The sequence below is a fragment of the Antennarius striatus genome, chromosome 10 (assembly GCF_040054535.1).
Source record: "Antennarius striatus isolate MH-2024 chromosome 10, ASM4005453v1, whole genome shotgun sequence".
Classification (NCBI taxonomy): domain Eukaryota; kingdom Metazoa; phylum Chordata; class Actinopteri; order Lophiiformes; family Antennariidae; genus Antennarius; species Antennarius striatus.
The window spans coordinates 3,157,065-3,175,529 of NC_090785.1; the positions used below are offsets into that span (position 1 = coordinate 3,157,065).

At 47.6% G+C, this 18,465-nt stretch overlaps 1 protein-coding gene across 9 annotated transcripts in view; it reads right to left on the reverse strand.

Annotated features, from left to right (window-relative positions):
- Positions 1–227: 227 nt before the first annotated feature.
- The window catches only part of rapgef2b (Rap guanine nucleotide exchange factor 2b), a 78,733-nt gene continuing 60,495 nt past the window's right edge, over positions 228–18,465 (reverse strand). For 6 of the 9 annotated variants that reach the window (XM_068325039.1, XM_068325034.1, XM_068325038.1 and 3 more), the window contains 21 exons: positions 15,342–15,519; positions 14,478–14,614; positions 13,694–13,852; positions 13,080–13,232; positions 12,833–12,997; positions 12,582–12,689; positions 12,270–12,473; positions 11,530–11,638; positions 11,011–11,287; positions 10,547–10,704; positions 9,350–9,590; positions 8,886–9,269; positions 8,362–8,573; positions 8,138–8,261; positions 7,658–7,681; positions 6,219–6,442; positions 5,876–6,043; positions 5,286–5,435; positions 4,512–4,713; positions 3,907–4,427; positions 228–3,807 (listed from right to left, as the gene is read on the reverse strand). In XM_068325039.1, coding sequence (XP_068181140.1) covers positions 3,446–3,807; positions 3,907–4,427; positions 4,512–4,713; positions 5,286–5,435; positions 5,876–6,043; positions 6,219–6,442; positions 7,658–7,681; positions 8,138–8,261; positions 8,362–8,573; positions 8,886–9,269; positions 9,350–9,590; positions 10,547–10,704; positions 11,011–11,287; positions 11,530–11,638; positions 12,270–12,473; positions 12,582–12,689; positions 12,833–12,997; positions 13,080–13,232; positions 13,694–13,852; positions 14,478–14,614; positions 15,342–15,519 — 4,260 coding nt within the window. In that variant the 3' untranslated portion in view covers positions 228–3,445. The remainder of the gene's footprint in view (positions 3,808–3,906; positions 4,428–4,511; positions 4,714–5,285; positions 5,436–5,875; positions 6,044–6,218; positions 6,443–7,657; positions 7,682–8,137; positions 8,262–8,361; positions 8,574–8,885; positions 9,270–9,349; positions 9,591–10,546; positions 10,705–11,010; positions 11,288–11,529; positions 11,639–12,269; positions 12,474–12,581; positions 12,690–12,832; positions 12,998–13,079; positions 13,233–13,693; positions 13,853–14,477; positions 14,615–15,341; positions 15,520–18,465) is intronic. The other 3 variants (XR_011037157.1, XM_068325037.1, XM_068325035.1) reach the window with 3 other exon arrangements.

Sequence of the window (18,465 nt, forward strand, 5' to 3'; positions counted from 1 at the left end):
TTTTCTTGCAGGAGAAAAAGCTTGAGCGGCGTCCAACCCAACAACACACGACTCGTTCTGTCTAGTTTGGGTCTATTTAGAGTAAAATAAAGGAAAATAATTCATTCTAAAGTCAGAACGGTTGGGGTCAAGCTTTATTCTGACGTCTCCTTGCCAGACAGTATCCGGGGGGGAAATCCTCTGTAGGAAGTGGTGAAGAAATGAACAAGCACATTTAAACCTAGTCATTGATTCTTTATGCAGTATTTATTGATTCCCAGCTTCATATAAACTGGATGTTGAGGCATAAACATAGTACATTTGAACAAAAATATAACCAATATTTACAATTATTGTATTAAAAATACAAAAAACAACTGATACTTACTCCACCGATTGTCTTTTTAAAAGACATACAGGTCAAAGTAGTACGAGAAAGAATGAAGAAAAGAAGGTCATCACCAGCTAAATGTACATTTCTCACTGACATCACACATCAAACGCAGTAGCAGTTCTACCTACTACACTTATCTTTACGCTTGTACATTTTTGTGCAACTTTTTGTTTTTCGAAATAGGACTCGGCTTGCTAAATATGCACATTATCATCAACGTGAATGATGCGTGTCACCACTGTAGTACAAACAAATTATTAACAATCTATCTGCAGCCGTTACAAAAAACAAAACAAAAAAAAAAGGAACCAGGAATTCATTAGTGTGTCGTCACAGAACACAGCGGGAAACACTGCACTCATTCGTCTTCTCCTCAGTCTGTAGTTTCTAAGACTGATCAATGTGATCAGTGCCACTCAGTGATAGAAGGAAACACAAAAAGTTCAGGTTCACAATCCCAGATCTGATCGTCTCTGATTGGCAGACTTGAAAAGATTTTCTTCATGTTTCCGCTTCCCCACCGGAGTCAAAAGGGAAACCCCCCCCCCAAAAAATAAAAAAAATTAAAAAGTTCAGTCACTTCTTGATGAAGAGTATGAAACCAGATGTAAGCGATATACATACAGCATCCCGCTGAGCTGATGTCTGTAACAGGAAGAGTTTCTGAGCGCATCAACAGAGGGATTAAAATAAAACAGTCTAATCTGTAACATGTGATGGTCACAGCAAATCCAACGCCGCCCAAAAGCCATGCGGGTATTTAAGAAAAAAAAAAAAAAAAAAAACAGATAGGAAACGCTTGGCTTCGCCTTGTACTGAGTCTTAACACGCTAACACGGGGAAGTTCCCTTCAGTAAGGCATTTCACTTCACTATTGCTTGATTCAAGACTCCCATCTTGAAACAAGGTGATTTTGCAAACAGGAACGACGATGCAAAGAAACATGCGCTGATCGTGGCATCATAAGGCGCTTTTGGACATTCACGAAATGTGGCGTATATTGTTCAGGCCGGGATTAAAAAGTCTAATCTGAATTTTTGTGGGTTATTTTATTTTGAAAGGATACGGCGGGTATTATAAGACTCTGTACAAGATCGATTGTAAAACGTCAACAGTTTACACTCACATTTTACACATTGGCAGCTTCTGAAATATGCTGATGATTTCCACCCTTTTGCTCTCGCTGTTCACAGTTTGTAGCTTGATTCCTAAAAAAAATTCCGGTCCGATCCCGGCATACCCCCCCCCCCCCCCCTACGCGCGCCGAGCGCAACTTCAGCTTTTAAATTTGGGACGAGAACATTCTCCTCTGGTCCAGCATCACTTTGTGATTCCTCGGATGCGCCGATACGACGGGAGTCGAGGCGATCGCCCGGTTCTCAGTAGGTGGTCGATCAGCTCTGTGCTTTTTTTTTCTTTCTACGGGTCACACAACACTGTACTGTCAGTGTAACAGCCTGAAACATGGGTTTGAACAGAAACAGACGAGCCCCGAAGGGAGGGGGGCAACAGGAAGATATGGTTCACCCTCGTGTCCGGTAACGTCTACAGTTGTGCTGAAAGTGCTATTATAAAAAAAGAAGAAAAAAAGAATTGTTTCGGTTTGAGAATGTGTGTGTGTGTGTGTGTGTGTGTGTGTGTGTGTGTGTGTGTGTGTGTGTGTGTGTGTGTGTGTGTGTGTGTGTGTGTGTGTGTGTGTGTGTGTACACTGTGCATTCCGGGCTCTCCTCTTTAGCTTTGATTGGAACACTTGAGAAGCTTTCTCGTGTGAAACACGAGATAATACTGGATCGTCAGTTCAGACGGGTCGTTTCAGTCCAGGCGGAGAAAAAAAAAAAAAGCGCTGACTCGGTTTCTTTTTCAGCCCTCAGAGTGCAAAAAAAAAAAAAAAAAATCTAATGGGAAAATTAATTCGGATCGTTGCGTCTCCGTCTCCGAACAATCTGAGTCCGTCTTCCTTTTATTTGTTCTGTTTTTTTCTTTTTTACAGAAAGTAGAAAATGAGAAAGTGCAGATGAAGCTCGACTCATGATGTTGTCGTGGTAACGGGGCGAGTCTGGGGAGGAGGGAGGAGGGGGGTTGTGCCCCGTCGCTAACGGTAACATCTATGTTGGTTTTGTGTATCTGCAGACCGGTTGACCCCGACGGCACCAGTTCGCTGTTTGTAGTCTTTTGTTTTTCCTCCCCCAAAGTGCCAGGCGTCCCGTCATCGTCTTTGACCTTTGACCTTCTCTCCATCTCTTCTTCACAGTATTTTTTTTTTGCATGCAGGGTCATTCAACCCCCTTTGATGCTTTAAGGCAGGGGGGGAGGGAGACGAGCAGAGGAGTCCACCCAAAAGGGAGGCGGGCAGGCACGTAACTGATGATGAATCCCATTGGTCCGTCTGTGTCGCTCTCTTTAACCCCGCCCCTTCAAAGCAGGTGGGCGTCGACTTACTGCAAAGGGGATGACCGTTGATGTCCATCAGACCGCCGACACCTGTTCATCCTCTGTGGACAGACAGAAGACAGCCAGAGGTTAGGATGATGGGGGTTAGGAGGAAATCCAGCTTTCTTATTGGTCACAAACCAGGAAGTACATTTCATTTACTTCCCAAACGCTCCCATGCCGTCAGGTTTGTGTGTCTGATTTTGCCACACAGTTTTGTGATTGAAAGCAGAGATCATCCAGAGTCTGTGTGGGTGGGGTGAGGTGAGTGGGGGTGGTGGGACGTAATGACACCCCCGCCCGCTGATGGATGCTGTTGAGTGTGTGAGACAGAGAGGAGCAGAGTGTGTGGCAGTGACGTTCCGCTCTGACCGGTGTGACTCATGCAGGATGACATACTGTGGGTTAACAGGTGGGTGGGGGCGGGGAGGTCCCAGTCCAAATGAATGATTCCCACATCATGAATCCTGAACGATTGAACCCCCCCACCCCCACCCGGTGCTGCGTGAAGAAATGGTCTCAGTCCAGGTGTGTGTGCTCCTGATCGCATGCAGATTCATCAACCTGATAAATGGATCTTTACCTGCCTTGGGGGGAGGAGAGGGGCCCTGTCTGTCACCCCCCCCTCACGTACACTCACTCTCAGGATCTGGGGGTCTCTGGTGTGAGCTGTGCCACTGGCTTTGCCTTCCTCAGAGGGACTAGTTTGGAAGACTCACCCTCCTCTTCCTCCTCGGCGTCCTGCTCCTCCGCCGGCGAGCGCGTGCGGTGGAGGCCGCCCCCCCGCTGCTTGGCCGCCTGGTGGGAGTCGGGCGACTGAGTGACCATGCGGGACCTCTGCAGGGCCGTGGTGTAGTCTGGGGGCCGCCGGCCCGTGTGTGTCACCACAGCGGGCGTGGGGACTGACGTGGTCAGGAGCTGCCCGTCGGCCAGGTCGGAGATGGACAGGGCGGTGTACCCGGGGGGGGTCGGGGGAGGCTCGCGGTAGCGGCTTTCTTTCCGAGCTGATGACAACAGAGAGGGATCAGAGGAGGAGAGGGACGCTTCAAACAAAACCGACCAATCAGGAGTCGGAGCAGCAGGATTGTGAGGCGGTCACTCACTGAGCAGGCCTTTGCCCCCGGCGGTGATGGGGGACGGGGTGGGTCGCCCCAGCTGCTTGGCCTCCTCTGACCCGGTGGACGTGATGCTGCTTGTCTCCGGGTCGGCGTTGACGTCCTTCCCTCCCCTCCTCTTGATGGTGCCGGTGTCCCCCTCGGAGTCCTCCCCCCAATAGGCGGCTGAGGACGAGGAGGAACTGGCGGAGGCCCAGCTGCCCCTGGCCTGGGCCGCCCACAGCGCCGGCCCCCCTAATAAGGCTTCCGGTCCACCGGGTGGGAGCCCCCCGATGCCGACGCCACCTCCGCCGAAGGCCAGCGTCTCCCAGCTGCGGCCCTGCTGCATGGTCTGGATGTTGTCGTGGGAACCAGACGAACAGGAAGTCCAGGAGCCGCGGCCGCTGTCCGCGGCGTCCAGGGAGACGCGGTCGCCCTGATCCTGAGTCAGCTCCTCGGAACTGGGGGAGGAGAGGACCGTTGGGCAGCCGGTGTAAATGCTGCGACAGTCCTGCATGGACGAGTACGACCTGGGCGGGACAGAAACAGACTGACAGTCAGGTGAGCCAATCGGGAGCGGGTAACGTGCGTCCGGTCGCGCCGACGCTTCCTACCCGAGGCTGTACTGGTCGGGGTCGGTGGCGGCTCTTCGCTCCAGCCGCTGCCCGCCGACGTGAGACTCCCCGACTCCCCCCGAGTGACGGAGCCTCCTCTCCTCCTGGGTCATGTCGAAAGACGAGTTGCTGACCAGACTGGAGCGGGACGAGATCTCGCTGTGGCCGGAGTCGGAGTAGGCGTCTCCGGAACGGTTGTAACCTGGAGAGAGGAAGAGGAAGAGGAAGAGGAGGGGATGGAATTCATCCCGAAGAAGGGAGAGAAATGTTGTCATCACAGAGACTACGGGGGTTAAATATAGGCGCTATTTCCAAGTAAGCCTTAAGTGTGACATCGGAACCGAAATAGCAGTTCACTGTGTTATTGGGGCTTTCACCACAAAAATGACGAGCGTGGAAACACTGAAATAATTGGTGTGAAGTGACAGAAACCACAAAATAAAATCTGCGAAGGACTAAGAAAAGAATAAACGTAAATCACTGGTGCAGACCGCCGACGCAAATCTGGTTTTAACTGTCACTGCAGCACTTCCTGTGGCTCGCAGGGTTTGAATAACCTTCTGGAGACATTTACAGATCGCCATGGGGATACATCAACCCAGTGATCGCCTCTAACCAGCCTATAATTCATCAAAAAATATGATGAAACTAAGTCAGTGCCTGTTGTTGGCCACCAGGAGGCGTCTGTGACACATCACAGCTGAGGGGAGAAGCCCACAGAGTGTGAGTGAGTGAGTGTAAGAGCGAGGGAGGTGGGGGGGATTACTGGCTTACCCTTCTTGGGTGAGCTCTGTGGGGAGGTGGGGGGCGATGAGAGCTGGGAGGAGGCGTTGGACACGGTGTCCTCTGGCTGTCTGCGGTGCCGCTCTCCCCCCTCCTCTGAGAGGGACAGGATCTTCTTCAGAGACTGAGGCGAGCTGGTGCCTGTGGACATTTTGGACAAGACAAGTAGAATTAGCATTAGAAACACTGCCACCCCCGCCTTCAACCCCCCCAGGCTGTTGGGATGCTAAACTGCATTGTTTGGGATTTATTTATTTTATTACACTTTTCTCTTTCTCTCTCTGTCTATGGGCAAGGCCTGAGAAAATCGACCGTTAGAATAAATTATAACTGTAATAATTTATTATTACAATAATAATAATAATAATAACAATGAATAATACATTTATTATTATAATAAATTATTAACTGATAAATAATAAAGATTTCCTTTCAATAATAATTTCTCTCTTCTGCTGTCAGACAACCACTAGGTGGCAGCACTGCCACAAAAAGGCTGAGAAATATTTTAAAACAAGACGGAGAAGAAAAGAAGAACAGCGACTGAGGTGAACTGGTTTATGAATATATGAATGCCTTACCAAAAGGTGGCAGATCCTTGACTGGCACTTTCTTTCGGGAGGGGTAAAGGGCCACGGCGGGAACCTGGAGGGCCTGGTTTCCTTTGGCCAGCTGGCCCCTCTGTTGGCTGGCGGCTCGAGACACGACTGGGGAAGTGTCCGGTCGTTTCCCGCCGGCGTTTTTGGGCACTGATTATGACGAGAGACAAAATTATGAAGAATCAGCCACGATCGTCGTCAATCCTTCAGTCTGCTAGAAATCTAGGGAGCGAGTACGTATCTGGAGAGAAATATGCAACTTATGGGAAGGATTGCTCTGTTTCTTTTTGCTCCTATTATAAAATGGTAAAATTCCCACGCTCACATGTACTGATGGAGGGTTCGCACTGCAGCGAGAGCGTCTGCAGACTCTCCTCGTTGGTCTCCAGGCTCAGTTTGGAGAGGTACTGTTTGACCTTGCGGGCCATCTGGGCGTCCTCATAAAGCTTTTTGGCGTTGAGGAAGGAGCTGCGTCGCACCCGCTTCTTGTGCCCACCCGTCTGGGTGACGTCGAGCACCGCCGCGTTGGCGCTACCCTGGCTTAAGGACCTGATCATACACACACGCACACACACACAGCGACGTGCACAGAAATGCAAACACAAAAAGCAGACAAAGACCAACAGAAAATAAGGAGAGATTCGTTTGAATGCGTTTAAATTCTAAGTAAATGGAACAGGACAGCTAATGCTAGTGGGCTAACGGGGTGTAGACTTGGACATGCAGAGAGCAGCTTTGGGAATTTCTCATCAATCCAAAACATTCCAGACATTCCAGGTAGAGGATGGGGTTGTAAGGGGGGTGGGGGGGCGGCTTTTGTACAACAACGAGGGAGTAGAAAGGAGGAATTGTTCTACTTTAACTCGGACATGGTTTACATTTCTGTGGCTTGAGTCAGAACTGGATGTCGGACAATATTTAGTTGCTATCATTTCTATTTTTATCACTTTTATTGCGGATACTTAAAAAAAAAAAAGGCTTCTGAAATACCAAAGATACACAATATTTTACAACAATAACACACAAAATAAGCTCTAAACAAACAGAGATGAACAGTGTGTTAAAAGGAATAAAGCAGCTCATATATCCCAGACGTGACATCTTCTAAATGTCAAAGAAACAATTCCCAGATAAATTTCTTACAGTCATAATTAGAAAATACTCATTATTTGTCTTTGGTGAATGTAATACGCTTCCATGTGTTTCCCGTTACATTTTGCATGCTCACCGATGTCCCATTAGACCACAAGAATGTAAAGCATGATGAAAAATGATAGGATGTGTTCTTCACATTCACAACTTCTTCTTTTAAACTGGACCAACACAAAGGCAGGTCGAATTCTGAGACCGAAGCTGCATGCATGTTAGTGAAAAGGTCACATGTGCTGACGTGGGATTTCAATCCAATATTAATAATTTGTTTTATGCATAAGATTAAAAATATAATTTTAATTTATTTTGACCGACAACCTGCACAAATTACCTTTTTTTTTTTTTTGCCTGCACGATGCTCAGGCTGTTATTAAAAGAATATTCCGCTCTTTTTCCTGTATGTTGAACATCAGCAGAAGTGACCTTTGTTTCATTCAGTGACCTTCTGTTAGGAGGAGGGTTGAGGGGGTCAGGCAGTGTTAGTGGGTGAATCTACTCAAACCGGTTTGTAGAAACAAGCTCTCAGTAAAGAGGTGGGGAGAAAAAAAAAAAAAAAAAGAGGGGGCCGTGGTGCAGAGGGAGGCAAAAGGTTTTAGTTTTCACCAAACTTACCCTAAACTCCTCCATTTCTTCTTCCTAGAGGGCGGTGAGAAGGCGAGGTGGGGGGGGGGGGTGCCATGGAACAGAGAAGCACGGAGGGAAAAAGGGGTGGACGAGTAGAAAAAAAAAACAGAAGAGGAGACAAAGCTTAGGACAGGAAAGACCACCAAGATCACCAAAGAGAAGCAATTTCACCAGAGACCCACGTGAAAGTCAAGAGGAAAGGGGGGGGGGGGGTCAAACGGTAACACCACTAGAGGAGTGACATCATCACACAAAGACGCATTTTCATGGGAGCGCCGTACGGATCTCTGATTGTACAGGGAAACAGTTGCTAGAGGGAACAGCTGCACGACAGCAAAGCGTGACGCAGAAGTGGTTTCTGACTCGGTGTTAGTCGTCCCAGTGCTGACCCGACCGCTCGGTCAGAGAGAGAGCTAAACGGTCGCTACCGATCCGATCTCAGGCTCCGTTTCCAGAATGGCGTCTCACCTGGTTCGGAACATGAGGGCCGGGTCCATGTTGACGGACGCCATGCGACCCACGTGGCGAATTTCTTTGGCGATCATCCTCAGCTTCTCAAAATTCACCAGGCCGTCCACTTTGGAGTCGTTTCCTGAGACAACGGGCGAAAAAAGGGACGGTGAAGAAAACAACTCAAAGACGACACAGCTGAAGGAAAAAAAAGCTTAAACGTTCAGTTGTGGGTCGTCTACCTTCGTGCAGGAAGGTGAGGTCCTTCTTGATGACCGGGAACAGCGGGATGATGGGAGGCTGGAGGTTCTGATTGTTCAGGACGTTCCTGTACTTGGCCATATTTCTGGAAGGGTCGAAGAGGTCCTGGAGGTCCCCGAACAGCTTCTCGTACTTGCTGGGTAGCTTCTCCCACGTTCCCCTCAGTCTGGACACCGGAGCCAGGTTCAGACCGCTGCGGGTCGACACGATTTAAATGTTAGCGCGGAACAAAACGTTCTCATACGTGATTGGTCTGATTTAAAGTTTCTCTTCCTGGTATGTTCAGATAACAGCTGAAAATAAGAACAGATTCTGCAGACGTGATGTCACCGCAGGGACTTGATCTCACTTCAAAATGAAATCTAGACTGCTCCAGCTCTGGTGCCACAAGTGTTTGTGTGACTTAGTGTTAGCTGAACCTTTCGTAAAATAAAACTTTTATTTTATTTTTATCTGCTTTGTTTTTTTCCCCCTTTACTGTTCTGTCATCACTTCCCCGTCTCACCTGATGATGGCGAACATGGAGTTGAAGTTCTTGCATTCCCGGCAGTGCAGGGCGATCTTGATGAAATGCTTGATGTTCTTCATCCGCTTCAGCTGGTTGGGCTCTCGCGTCACCTCCGTGGCCACCCAGAAGGTCTCGTGGTTGATGGCCTCCTCAAAGCGTTTCAGGCTGGTGGCGTCCGTCTTGGAGCGCAGCTTGAACAGGTCGTCGATGTACTCGGTGGGCTCGATGGCGCAGAACAGCTCGAAAGCCCGCATGGAGAGCTGAGTGGCGACCTCCACCGTGCTGAGTTGCAATAAGGAGATCTGACCTTCACGTAGGAGGTCCTGAGCGTCTTCGTCCGAGCACAACGTCTCCGTCTCCATGTTGCTCTTTAGGTAGTATCTGATGATGAGGAGAGGAGGTATGGATGTAACCGTACTCGTAACTTCTCGGTCTGTCGATCTAAGTAAATTTGTGCTTACCTGCCACTCAGTTGGATCCGGTCGGCCAGTTTTGACAGCTGGTCCGGCAGCCTCCTCTGTTTGATGACTCCCTCCGGCGTGACGGACACCTCGCACAGTGAATAAGCGTCCGCCGCCGCCGTCAGGGCGAACTCCCTGATGGCCTGGGCGACCACCTCCTTAGCGGTCGTGTCCTTCCCGATCATGATGTATCGAGACTGCTGGTCCGCCTTGAAGACTCTTAACACTTGGTCGGACATGTCTGAGGACGCAAAAAGACTTTTAATGAGGACGATGGTTTATGTTTGATGCTTGTTTGCCGACATTTACGAAAGGACAGAACGTCTTTTCACATTTCCCCTTTGGCACAAAAACACATCAGCATCTCCGAGATGTGATGGATAATTAGTTTGATCAGAAACACCACAGATCACATGACCAAAAAAAAAAAAAATCTCCATGATAAAAAAACAAACGCCCACGAACACACGGAAAATGAAAACAGCTCAGCAGTCAGTGCAGCGCCGTTAGCTTAAACATATTTCCACTCACGGGCATGAATGGATGTTTAAACTGAGTTTACTTCAAATTGCAGCAGAGCGACTGACTCAGGTCTAAATCAGACATAGAGGCTGATTAGCAAAGGCTTTTGTTAGGAGAAGCAGGATCACAGGTGAGATACTCACTGGGTACGATCGGCACAGGAAGAGCACAAACATGTGATGGACAGGAGTTAATAATAAATCTAGAGAGGTTCTGTCTACAACTGAATCTATACGCCTGGAAGAGTACCAAAAATCAGATAATGTGACTTGAAATATTCTGACATGAGAAAAAAAAAACTTGTCTTAACAGCGTCTCAGGAACCTACTGTACTGTAATATTACAGTAAGCTCATTTATCACATTCAAAAAAATTTGTCACCTGAAGGTCTTATTCAGGAGCTGTGATCACAGGATCTTCATCTAGTTGTGACGTTCAACATGTGATATGATTGTAATCTGATTACAGCTGCTGAACGACTGTTTTGGAAGTGAATTGTCTATAAACGCATGATGTCATCAACTAAAAGGGGAATCGGGATGTAACACAATGCGACGCTTCAACGAATATTCAGCACCAGGGTTTAAACACACACACGCACACACGCGCGCGCACACACACACACACACACACACACACACACACACACACACACACACACACACACACACACACCAGGCTGGTTGTTGAAGTCCAGGATGCGATGGTGAGACTGCAGGAGGTCTGGGTTGGATGAGGAGAGGTTTCCGCTGACGGGCAGAGGTGGAGGGATCTGTTTGGACTGCTTCATCCCCACGATGCTGTCGTCCTGCGATTGGCCAACGCAAACGTCACTATGGAAACAAGAGGGAGAAGATGAGATGGCAGTACACTCAACAACAGGCAGGGGGCGATATTGGAGTTGAGGTTGGAGCTGCATGCCTCTGGCTGTCCAGTAACTCTGTCAGACTTAATACTGGGTGATGGGTATTATTACAGGTTTACTGACATTAACATGATTACATCATCTGCAAATAATACATCTCCAATATTTACCTCTAAAGCTGTCGCAATAGAAACCTATAATGTCCAGCTTTCACATTTCAGTATAATTATATCCTATATGATTAAAGTTATAATTAGTTATGAGGTATTTTTACTTGTATGGTTTCGGAGGAAGTATGCTGGTGAGCGTCTTGTCGAAGATCTTCTTCAGCTTGTTGCGTCCTCCCACCGAGTTGCTCTTTGCTTTCTTGCTGACCTTCTCCAGGCTCATCACCTGCTCCACGTCCACCGCAAGGTCAGGGATGGAGTAGCGGCTGGCCTTCTTGATGTCGCCAATCTTCGGCAGGTGGGGCGCGCCGTTCTTGCGGTCGTGCTCCTCATCGCCGTCCAAATCATGTTCGTGTTCTGGTCTGGTTAGCAGCTCTTTAAACACTGGGACAAAGGAGAAAAGCAACAAATATGCGGTAAATATGATGTACAGTATATTAAAGAAGAAAAAAAAAGTATGTTCACCATAGCAACTCAGTCTCAATCTGGTCTTTACGTAATCAACAACAGGACTCAGAATCTTTAAGTTTAAAAAGGTAAAATCGTCGATGGAATCTCATCTCATGTCTCATCAATTCCAGGTCCCAACAGTGTTCTATATCTAAAAAAAAAGCAGGATACTGTACCTAAAAGGTTGGTTTTCACAGTTATGGATAAGTGGGTGTTGTTTTTCAGAATCTCGTTAGCTTTGCTGAGCTGGACATTTTCAAAGTTTTGTCCATTAACCTCCAGGATCTGCAGAAGGGAGAAACATTGGAGCATTTTACCAAAGAGATTAGGATTTGTGTCATCAACCAAGGAAGAACAATGTGGTAAAGTGTGTTTTTGCACTTAAAAAAAAGCAAAAACACCACTATGAATAGAAAAATGTATGAAATAATCAGTCGTCTGCTGTGTTCAACATGCTGCTATCAAACCGTCTTGTCTTCGTTGTAGCAGCTTCACATCTGGATACAGGTCTGCTGACGGGCTGCCGACAGAACACATGTCACTAATACCTGATCTAAGCCATGGGAGGTCCTCAGGGATGGAAGACAGCAAATGAAGCAGGGTGGAAGGTGTGAGCGTGTGCGAGAAAAGGATGCTTATAAGCATCCGTTAGGGGGGGGGGGGGGCAGCTGCAGGGGATGTTCGGAGTCAGGAGGGCTTAATTCACATGCAGACACTCTGGAGATGGTTTCAAGGATTAAAGGAATCTTTGCTTAAAGCCAAGAAGACTGCTGAGTGTGAAACCGGTTGAGACATTAAGTTACATCCGCAGCTACTGGCGAGTTCAGTTGAAGACTTAATAGCCTAATTTTACAGCAAAAAAGTAACTTCCACACGAGAAAATTTTTTAAAAAAGGAGAAGATAAAGGGCTCTTACTTGATCTCCACGCTTGAGGCCGACTTCTGCCGCTTTGCTCCCCGGTTCCACGGCATCGATGAAGATGCGGAAACCTTTCTCTTGACCTCCGAGGAGGCTGAAGGCCAAAGGAGAATCCCTCGCGGGCTTGGTCAGTGTCACCAGCCGTGGCTTGGCTTTAGCAGCGCACGCGATATTTAACAGTCTGAGGTGTCCACACATTTTCTAGAAATAAAAGAAATTAAATTAAAAAAAACCAGACATGAGCAAAGTGTAAGAAATAACCAGACAGGCAAACAATGCTAATTCCTGAGCTGTGTGTTTTACACTTACTTCTTTCTCTAGATTGCTTTCAAACTCTTCCAGAAAGTGAGTCATGGCAGGGTCGCCCTCAAAGTCGTTGAAGTGATTGTTTACCCACAGCAAGACTACCCGTGTAACCTGGAGCAATCACATGAACAGCAAAGGTCAACCCACGGGTGGAAACCTTTGTGAAAGAGTGCTGAACTCATTACACAATCATTCCTCAGCCCTTCTCATCCCTGATTGGCTCATGCAGGTAGGTGGTCGTCCTGCTTCCATACCTTGTCCCTGAGACTGGAGTCGTGGAACCACTCCAGGAGCTTCTTGCCCACAACCATGGGGCTGGAGAGGAAGGTCCTGTACGTCAACAGGAAGTCCTCGATGTAGGTGGGGTCCACCACTGAGTGTTCTTCAACCAGGTGCATGGTGAGACGTTCCGGTGTGCCCTGAGGTTTAAAGACACCGACCTGCCGGTTAGTCTCATCTGAAATGTACATTTGGCTCTAAGGTCAATCAGCGATCCGTCACCTTGATCACGATGTGTCCTTTCCTGGTGCCGGTGCGGTCCAGCTCGCGGTGTTCCTTCACCATGACAATCTCCCCTTCCTCCTCTACCTTCTGCATGTTCTTCTCCACCTGGTTGAGGATGCAGCAGTAGTCTTGCTGGGCTATACAAACAAACTGGACAAGATGGGGGAGGGCAACAGGGTCAGATCTGATTAGGTTTGGCACAAGAAGACACAGACACGGGTTATTAATGCTGCTTTGACATTTTTTATTTGTGTATCTGTTGATATCGCCACAGCAGAAGCTGAATGTTTAATATCATGACTGAATCACCAACTAATAAGATTTTTTTTTAAAGGACTTTATCTAATTGGGAGCAAAACATTTTCTCATCTGAGGGACTGAGTTCAGCCCTTGATGATTAAAGGACAAATAAGATCTCAGCGGTTCTACTTACTCTGTTTACTACTTATTCCAGATAAAATAAATGATTCTCTTTACATATACTGGCCTATTTTCTTTCAAAAGGGTTGTTTTTTCAAAATTTATGGAGATGATAGTCATCAGACGGGAGGAGGTGGACCTGCTAACCTTAACCCACTGATGAACGCACAAACATGAACTCGATCTACTACCTGACAGTCGTCCACTTTGGTCTTCATGACGCCCTTCATGTATTCCTTCTCCATAGTCGGTGACACCCCGAAACTGTTCCCCATGCAGAGGATCTCCGTCCGGCTCTCGGGGTACGTCACCTCGACCGAACCATTGAGGATCACGGACCAAGAGTCCAGCTGGAACAAATTATTACAGAAAAGCAAATTATTTATCAGAAATATCTTCTAGAAACTAAAAGGATAAGTCTGCAACGCAGATGTTAAAGACAAAGATAATAAAGACAAAGCATTGTTAACAGTACTGAAGGCTTGATTTGAATAAAAATCACACCATCTATACCTTTGAGGGATTCAGTTATAAATAAGAACACTTTCAAGAATTCCTAAAAAGCAGACATTTCGGATTTTCACATCTCAAGCCCCCACCCCCACCCCCCCATACGGGATTACTAGGCTCAGTGAACCCTGAATTCACCACGAATGGACAAACATCGGTAGAGCCTTCAAGGCACGGGCTGCTCCTCATTGTTTGGGAGCATCATAGCGAAAAACCAGGAAAAATTATCAGCACGGAAACTTGTGTCCCGTCTTTAGGAGAAGAGGGGAGAGAATAGGCAGTGCTTGTTTTAGTTGCCTGAGGGTTCCTGGCATTCAGATTTAATAGAGCAGAACTTCAAATGGAAGGAGAGATTTTCATTGTCGTGAAGCGGTGAGACTACGCTCCAAGTCACCGAGGGATCCAGACGTGGACAGACAGAAGAAAAGAAAAGAAAAAAACACAGTCGTATGAATAAAGACGCACCTCTTCGCCGTCGTTGAGGACAATGGTCCCGGCACGTTCGACCACAGCGAAAACCATGACGGCGCAGAGTTCCCTCCTCACCGACATGGTCATGTTGGCGAAGGCCGGCAGCTGATGCATGAACTCCAGTAATTGTTCTGTGGGCGGGGACAAGAGGAGAGACAACGTGGAAGTGGAGGAAGTGAAAGAAAAGGGCAAAACGTAGACGAGGCGTCGCCGCTCGTCGCCGGTCTGCACTGCCAATCGCTTCCAGCCGAGGAGGCTGCTTATCAAAATGGATCATCGCTACTGTGAGCAGCTAATAGAAAAATCATTAAATCAATCAATACCGCTGCCAAAGAGCAAGACGCCACTTCACGACCTCAGGGTGAGTTCAAGTTCTTTGTGGATGCTGAAGACAAATCCTATCGCATCCCATTCGCCATAAATATTGTCTGCATTTGACTGTGTGTTGCTAAGGGAGATGCTATGTCTAATCCTGAGACGCTGATGATCCCTTCTCTCATCTGCCGGCCCTGCTCACCCCCTCCTGGCCCGGGCCCGGCTGGTGTCCTCCATGACCTGTGCTCGTCACGGTAACAGCAGTGAAGCTGCGGAAGCACTTAAAGTTTAATGTGCTGGGAGAGGTGAGGATGTGCTCGTGTGACCTAGAAAAGCCTGCCGGCGGAGAAAAAGGGGTGCACATTGGAGAGGGGGAGGGACGGAATGGTTGGCATTCTCTGCAGCCAGTGTATTATCCCCCCCCCCAGTCTATATTGTGAGCTGTGAGGGACATGAGAGGCGGCATTGAGAGTTACTCAAGGCTAACGTTAACGCGTCATGACGAGCTAATATGAAGCAGCGCTAAACGCCGCGGGCGCTCACCTATGTCGTCGTCGGTTCTGTCCATGGGGTCCTTCTCCAGGCAGTCCCGCACGATGTCCCTGCTCATGAGGGGGTCCGACGCGCGCTCGATGTCCTCCTCGTCGTCGTCCTCCTCCGAGTCCACGGCCGTTTCCGGTAAGCCGCTCAGGTCCATGTCGCCCGGTTCGTTTTCTGTGGCCTGCGGAGCGAGAGACGAGAAACGAGTCAAATATACGATTTGGTGAAATAAAGCGGAGGGATCTTCGGCGGAGCGGCGAACAGCTGGACGCTGACCAGCATCTTCTATTCAACGTGGCGTCTTTGGAGAAGGACACTCAACCACCTGGCGATACGCCACATGCCTGAAAAGCGATTGTTGCAGAGCATGTGACCAAACCTTGTCGTCAAACGTGTGTGTGGGCACAAAAAGAGCATAAACTGGAGATAACACGGATACAAAAGGAGCACCCACCCCCCTGCAAACACACTGATAAACATGTGTCACAGAGCAAACAGCACCTGCAGCACGGTGCGTTTCCAACCACAAAAGACAAACAGAGAAAGCCTGCGTCGTGCGGATTTGACCCCACTGGTAAAACAGATCGAATGCATTCAGTCCAGCACCAGAAACACAGACAGACTCTTCATACAGCAAACTCACGAGCAACGTGAAAAAAGAAGCAACTCCCAGCTTTCCGCTCCCGCCGACACCTGCCTCTCGGACAGATCCCGTTCTTCGAAAGCACAAGGAGATGAACGGATGTGTGAAATCGGGACAGAATCCTTAAAGACAATCCAAATCAGGAGAGCGTTCCTCCGCCATCATCAAAGAAAACACATGTCTATGAAATTCAGTTTTCACGTGAAAACCTCCTAATTGCACAAAAACGAAGCAGTCGGGAACTACAAACGCAAACCTCCCTACCTCAATACGGCGCCCGAGTTCAAGTTCCTTCACAGAAGAACGAGGAAAAGTCGTCTTTGTAAACGGTCCACAAAATCCCATCGCCAGACGCATGTTCAGCTCCCAGACTGCCTTCAATTTTTCAAGGCTTGGAGTTCCCGTCTCTCAAACACACACACACACACACACCCAATGTCATTCCTCCTCAAACGCCATGTGCAAAAGGTTCATTAAAGATTCAGGCCAGCGTCTGAGCACCCGTCGCTGGTGCAGACGCCCCAGTGGGCGTGGCAGTGAGGCCTTTTCACAGCCGAGAATCACAGATGAAGAAAAAGCAGTACCAGCATAGAATATTATTTGATCACATAATTTAATGAATTAATCACAGGCGCAGGAAAGACAGGTGTGAATCCATTGCTCATCTTCCAGAGACGGACAGGTTCTCCACGCTTCTCATCTGCAGCTAATATACTCAGGCACAATCAGAAATCAGAGAGGGAGGTGCGATGCCACAGTGACTTCATTTGATAAGTACAGGGTACTAAAACAAATAACATGCCACAACCGCTTCATGTCTGAGAGCCACATGGCTGGAATTAAACCGCCACCCCGTGTGCTTTTGTGTTCTTGCACAGGCTTCAACTCTGTGACATCTATGCATCAAAATAAAATCCATAATGCAGCGGGTATGTCATGTGCTATTAATATTTAATCCGGGCTATTCTTGGATCAATGCTTTCAGAGTCCTTCTGAAGGACCAATTTCATGATTAATTCAGGCTCAAAACAGCGTGCCAGGTCGGCGGGGATGTGAAGGGTGATGTGGGATACTTCACGACGTGCGGCGACTACGGCAGCAGGAGGGACCGGCGATCGGACCGGTGAATAAGTGTCTCTGTACCGTTAACTTCCTGCGGTCTCCTGTTTAAAGCATCCAGGTCTCCCTTGATCCGTTCATTTAATAACACAGAGAGAAGCCCCACAAACATCGTCAGTGATCTACATGATTATTACTAAAACCAAGAGGGTGCAACTTTAACTAATTATGAGACAAAGTAATGGTGCATAAAACAGTTTGGGGAGCCGTGCCGGGTACCGTGGGATAGTAAGAGATGAGTTCTGATCCTTTTTCTTCCATATTTAATGCTTATTCATTTTAATTTTCCGTACGGAGTGTGAGTAGTTTACACATTAGAGACAGGGAGCTCGTGATTAGAAGTGGTTTGATCTTCTGTATTTAACTGCCGGGGCGGAGAAGTCATAACATTAAGCAGTCCAAAAATAAATTAAAAAAATCTGAAAGGTTATGAGATGATTAAGAGAAGGGAGGAGAAACTGGAAATATTTTTACCCACTTACAGTATGGATGATTTTATTATCTGGAGTCTAAAACTCAACTCAAATATAAAAGAAACTTATTTGAAAAGTAATCACAAATTATCATGAGCTGGCGACTCATCCGGGGTGTACCCCACCTGTAATCCGTGACTCAGGAACTCAGGAAGATGAATGAGTGAACAAACTATCACGGTAACCAGTTACATGCATGATGGTAACTGATTGAAATTAGGAACCACATCTGATTTTAGAATCGATGATCACTTAGTTTCTTTGTTCAAATATTGATCCATCTTATTTTGTCTCGACAGCGACAACCAACAAAATGAGGGAAACAGGTAAAGATTGATTGATTGAATAAACAAGCAGTCAAAAGAAAAAGAAAAACAGCCACTCATTTGGAGTAAAAGGACTCAACAATTGAAAGACTCTCAAAATAGTTGCAGTCTGATTTTCTCTCAAACAAATGACTCGTTTCAGCTCTAATTTGAAAAGCATTCTTTGGGACAGACAGAAGGATAGTCCAACACAAAAAACACCCAACAGCACAAGAGCAGGTACAAGTAGATCACCAGCGAAGGCAGAGCAGACGTCTTTGATCACACGTGACGAGGAGATTGAGACAGAGCGAGTTAAGCCGAGGTGGATGCGGCCTTCAGAGGTGGTGCAGCTACAGGAAGATTAAAAGCTGCCGGGGGAGGGATCCGGCGAGAGAGGGAGAGAAAAGAAAAAGGAAACGGAGTCGTGTTTCAGAGACAAATCAAGAGACAGACACGACCTGGGATCACAGATTGGGAACAGAGGAGCCTGTTCAACCTGCCCCCCCCCCAAGCCAGCCAGCCAGAAAAAGCATGATCAAAAACACACAGCCGCACCTTGTGGTCGCACAAAACACACACACACA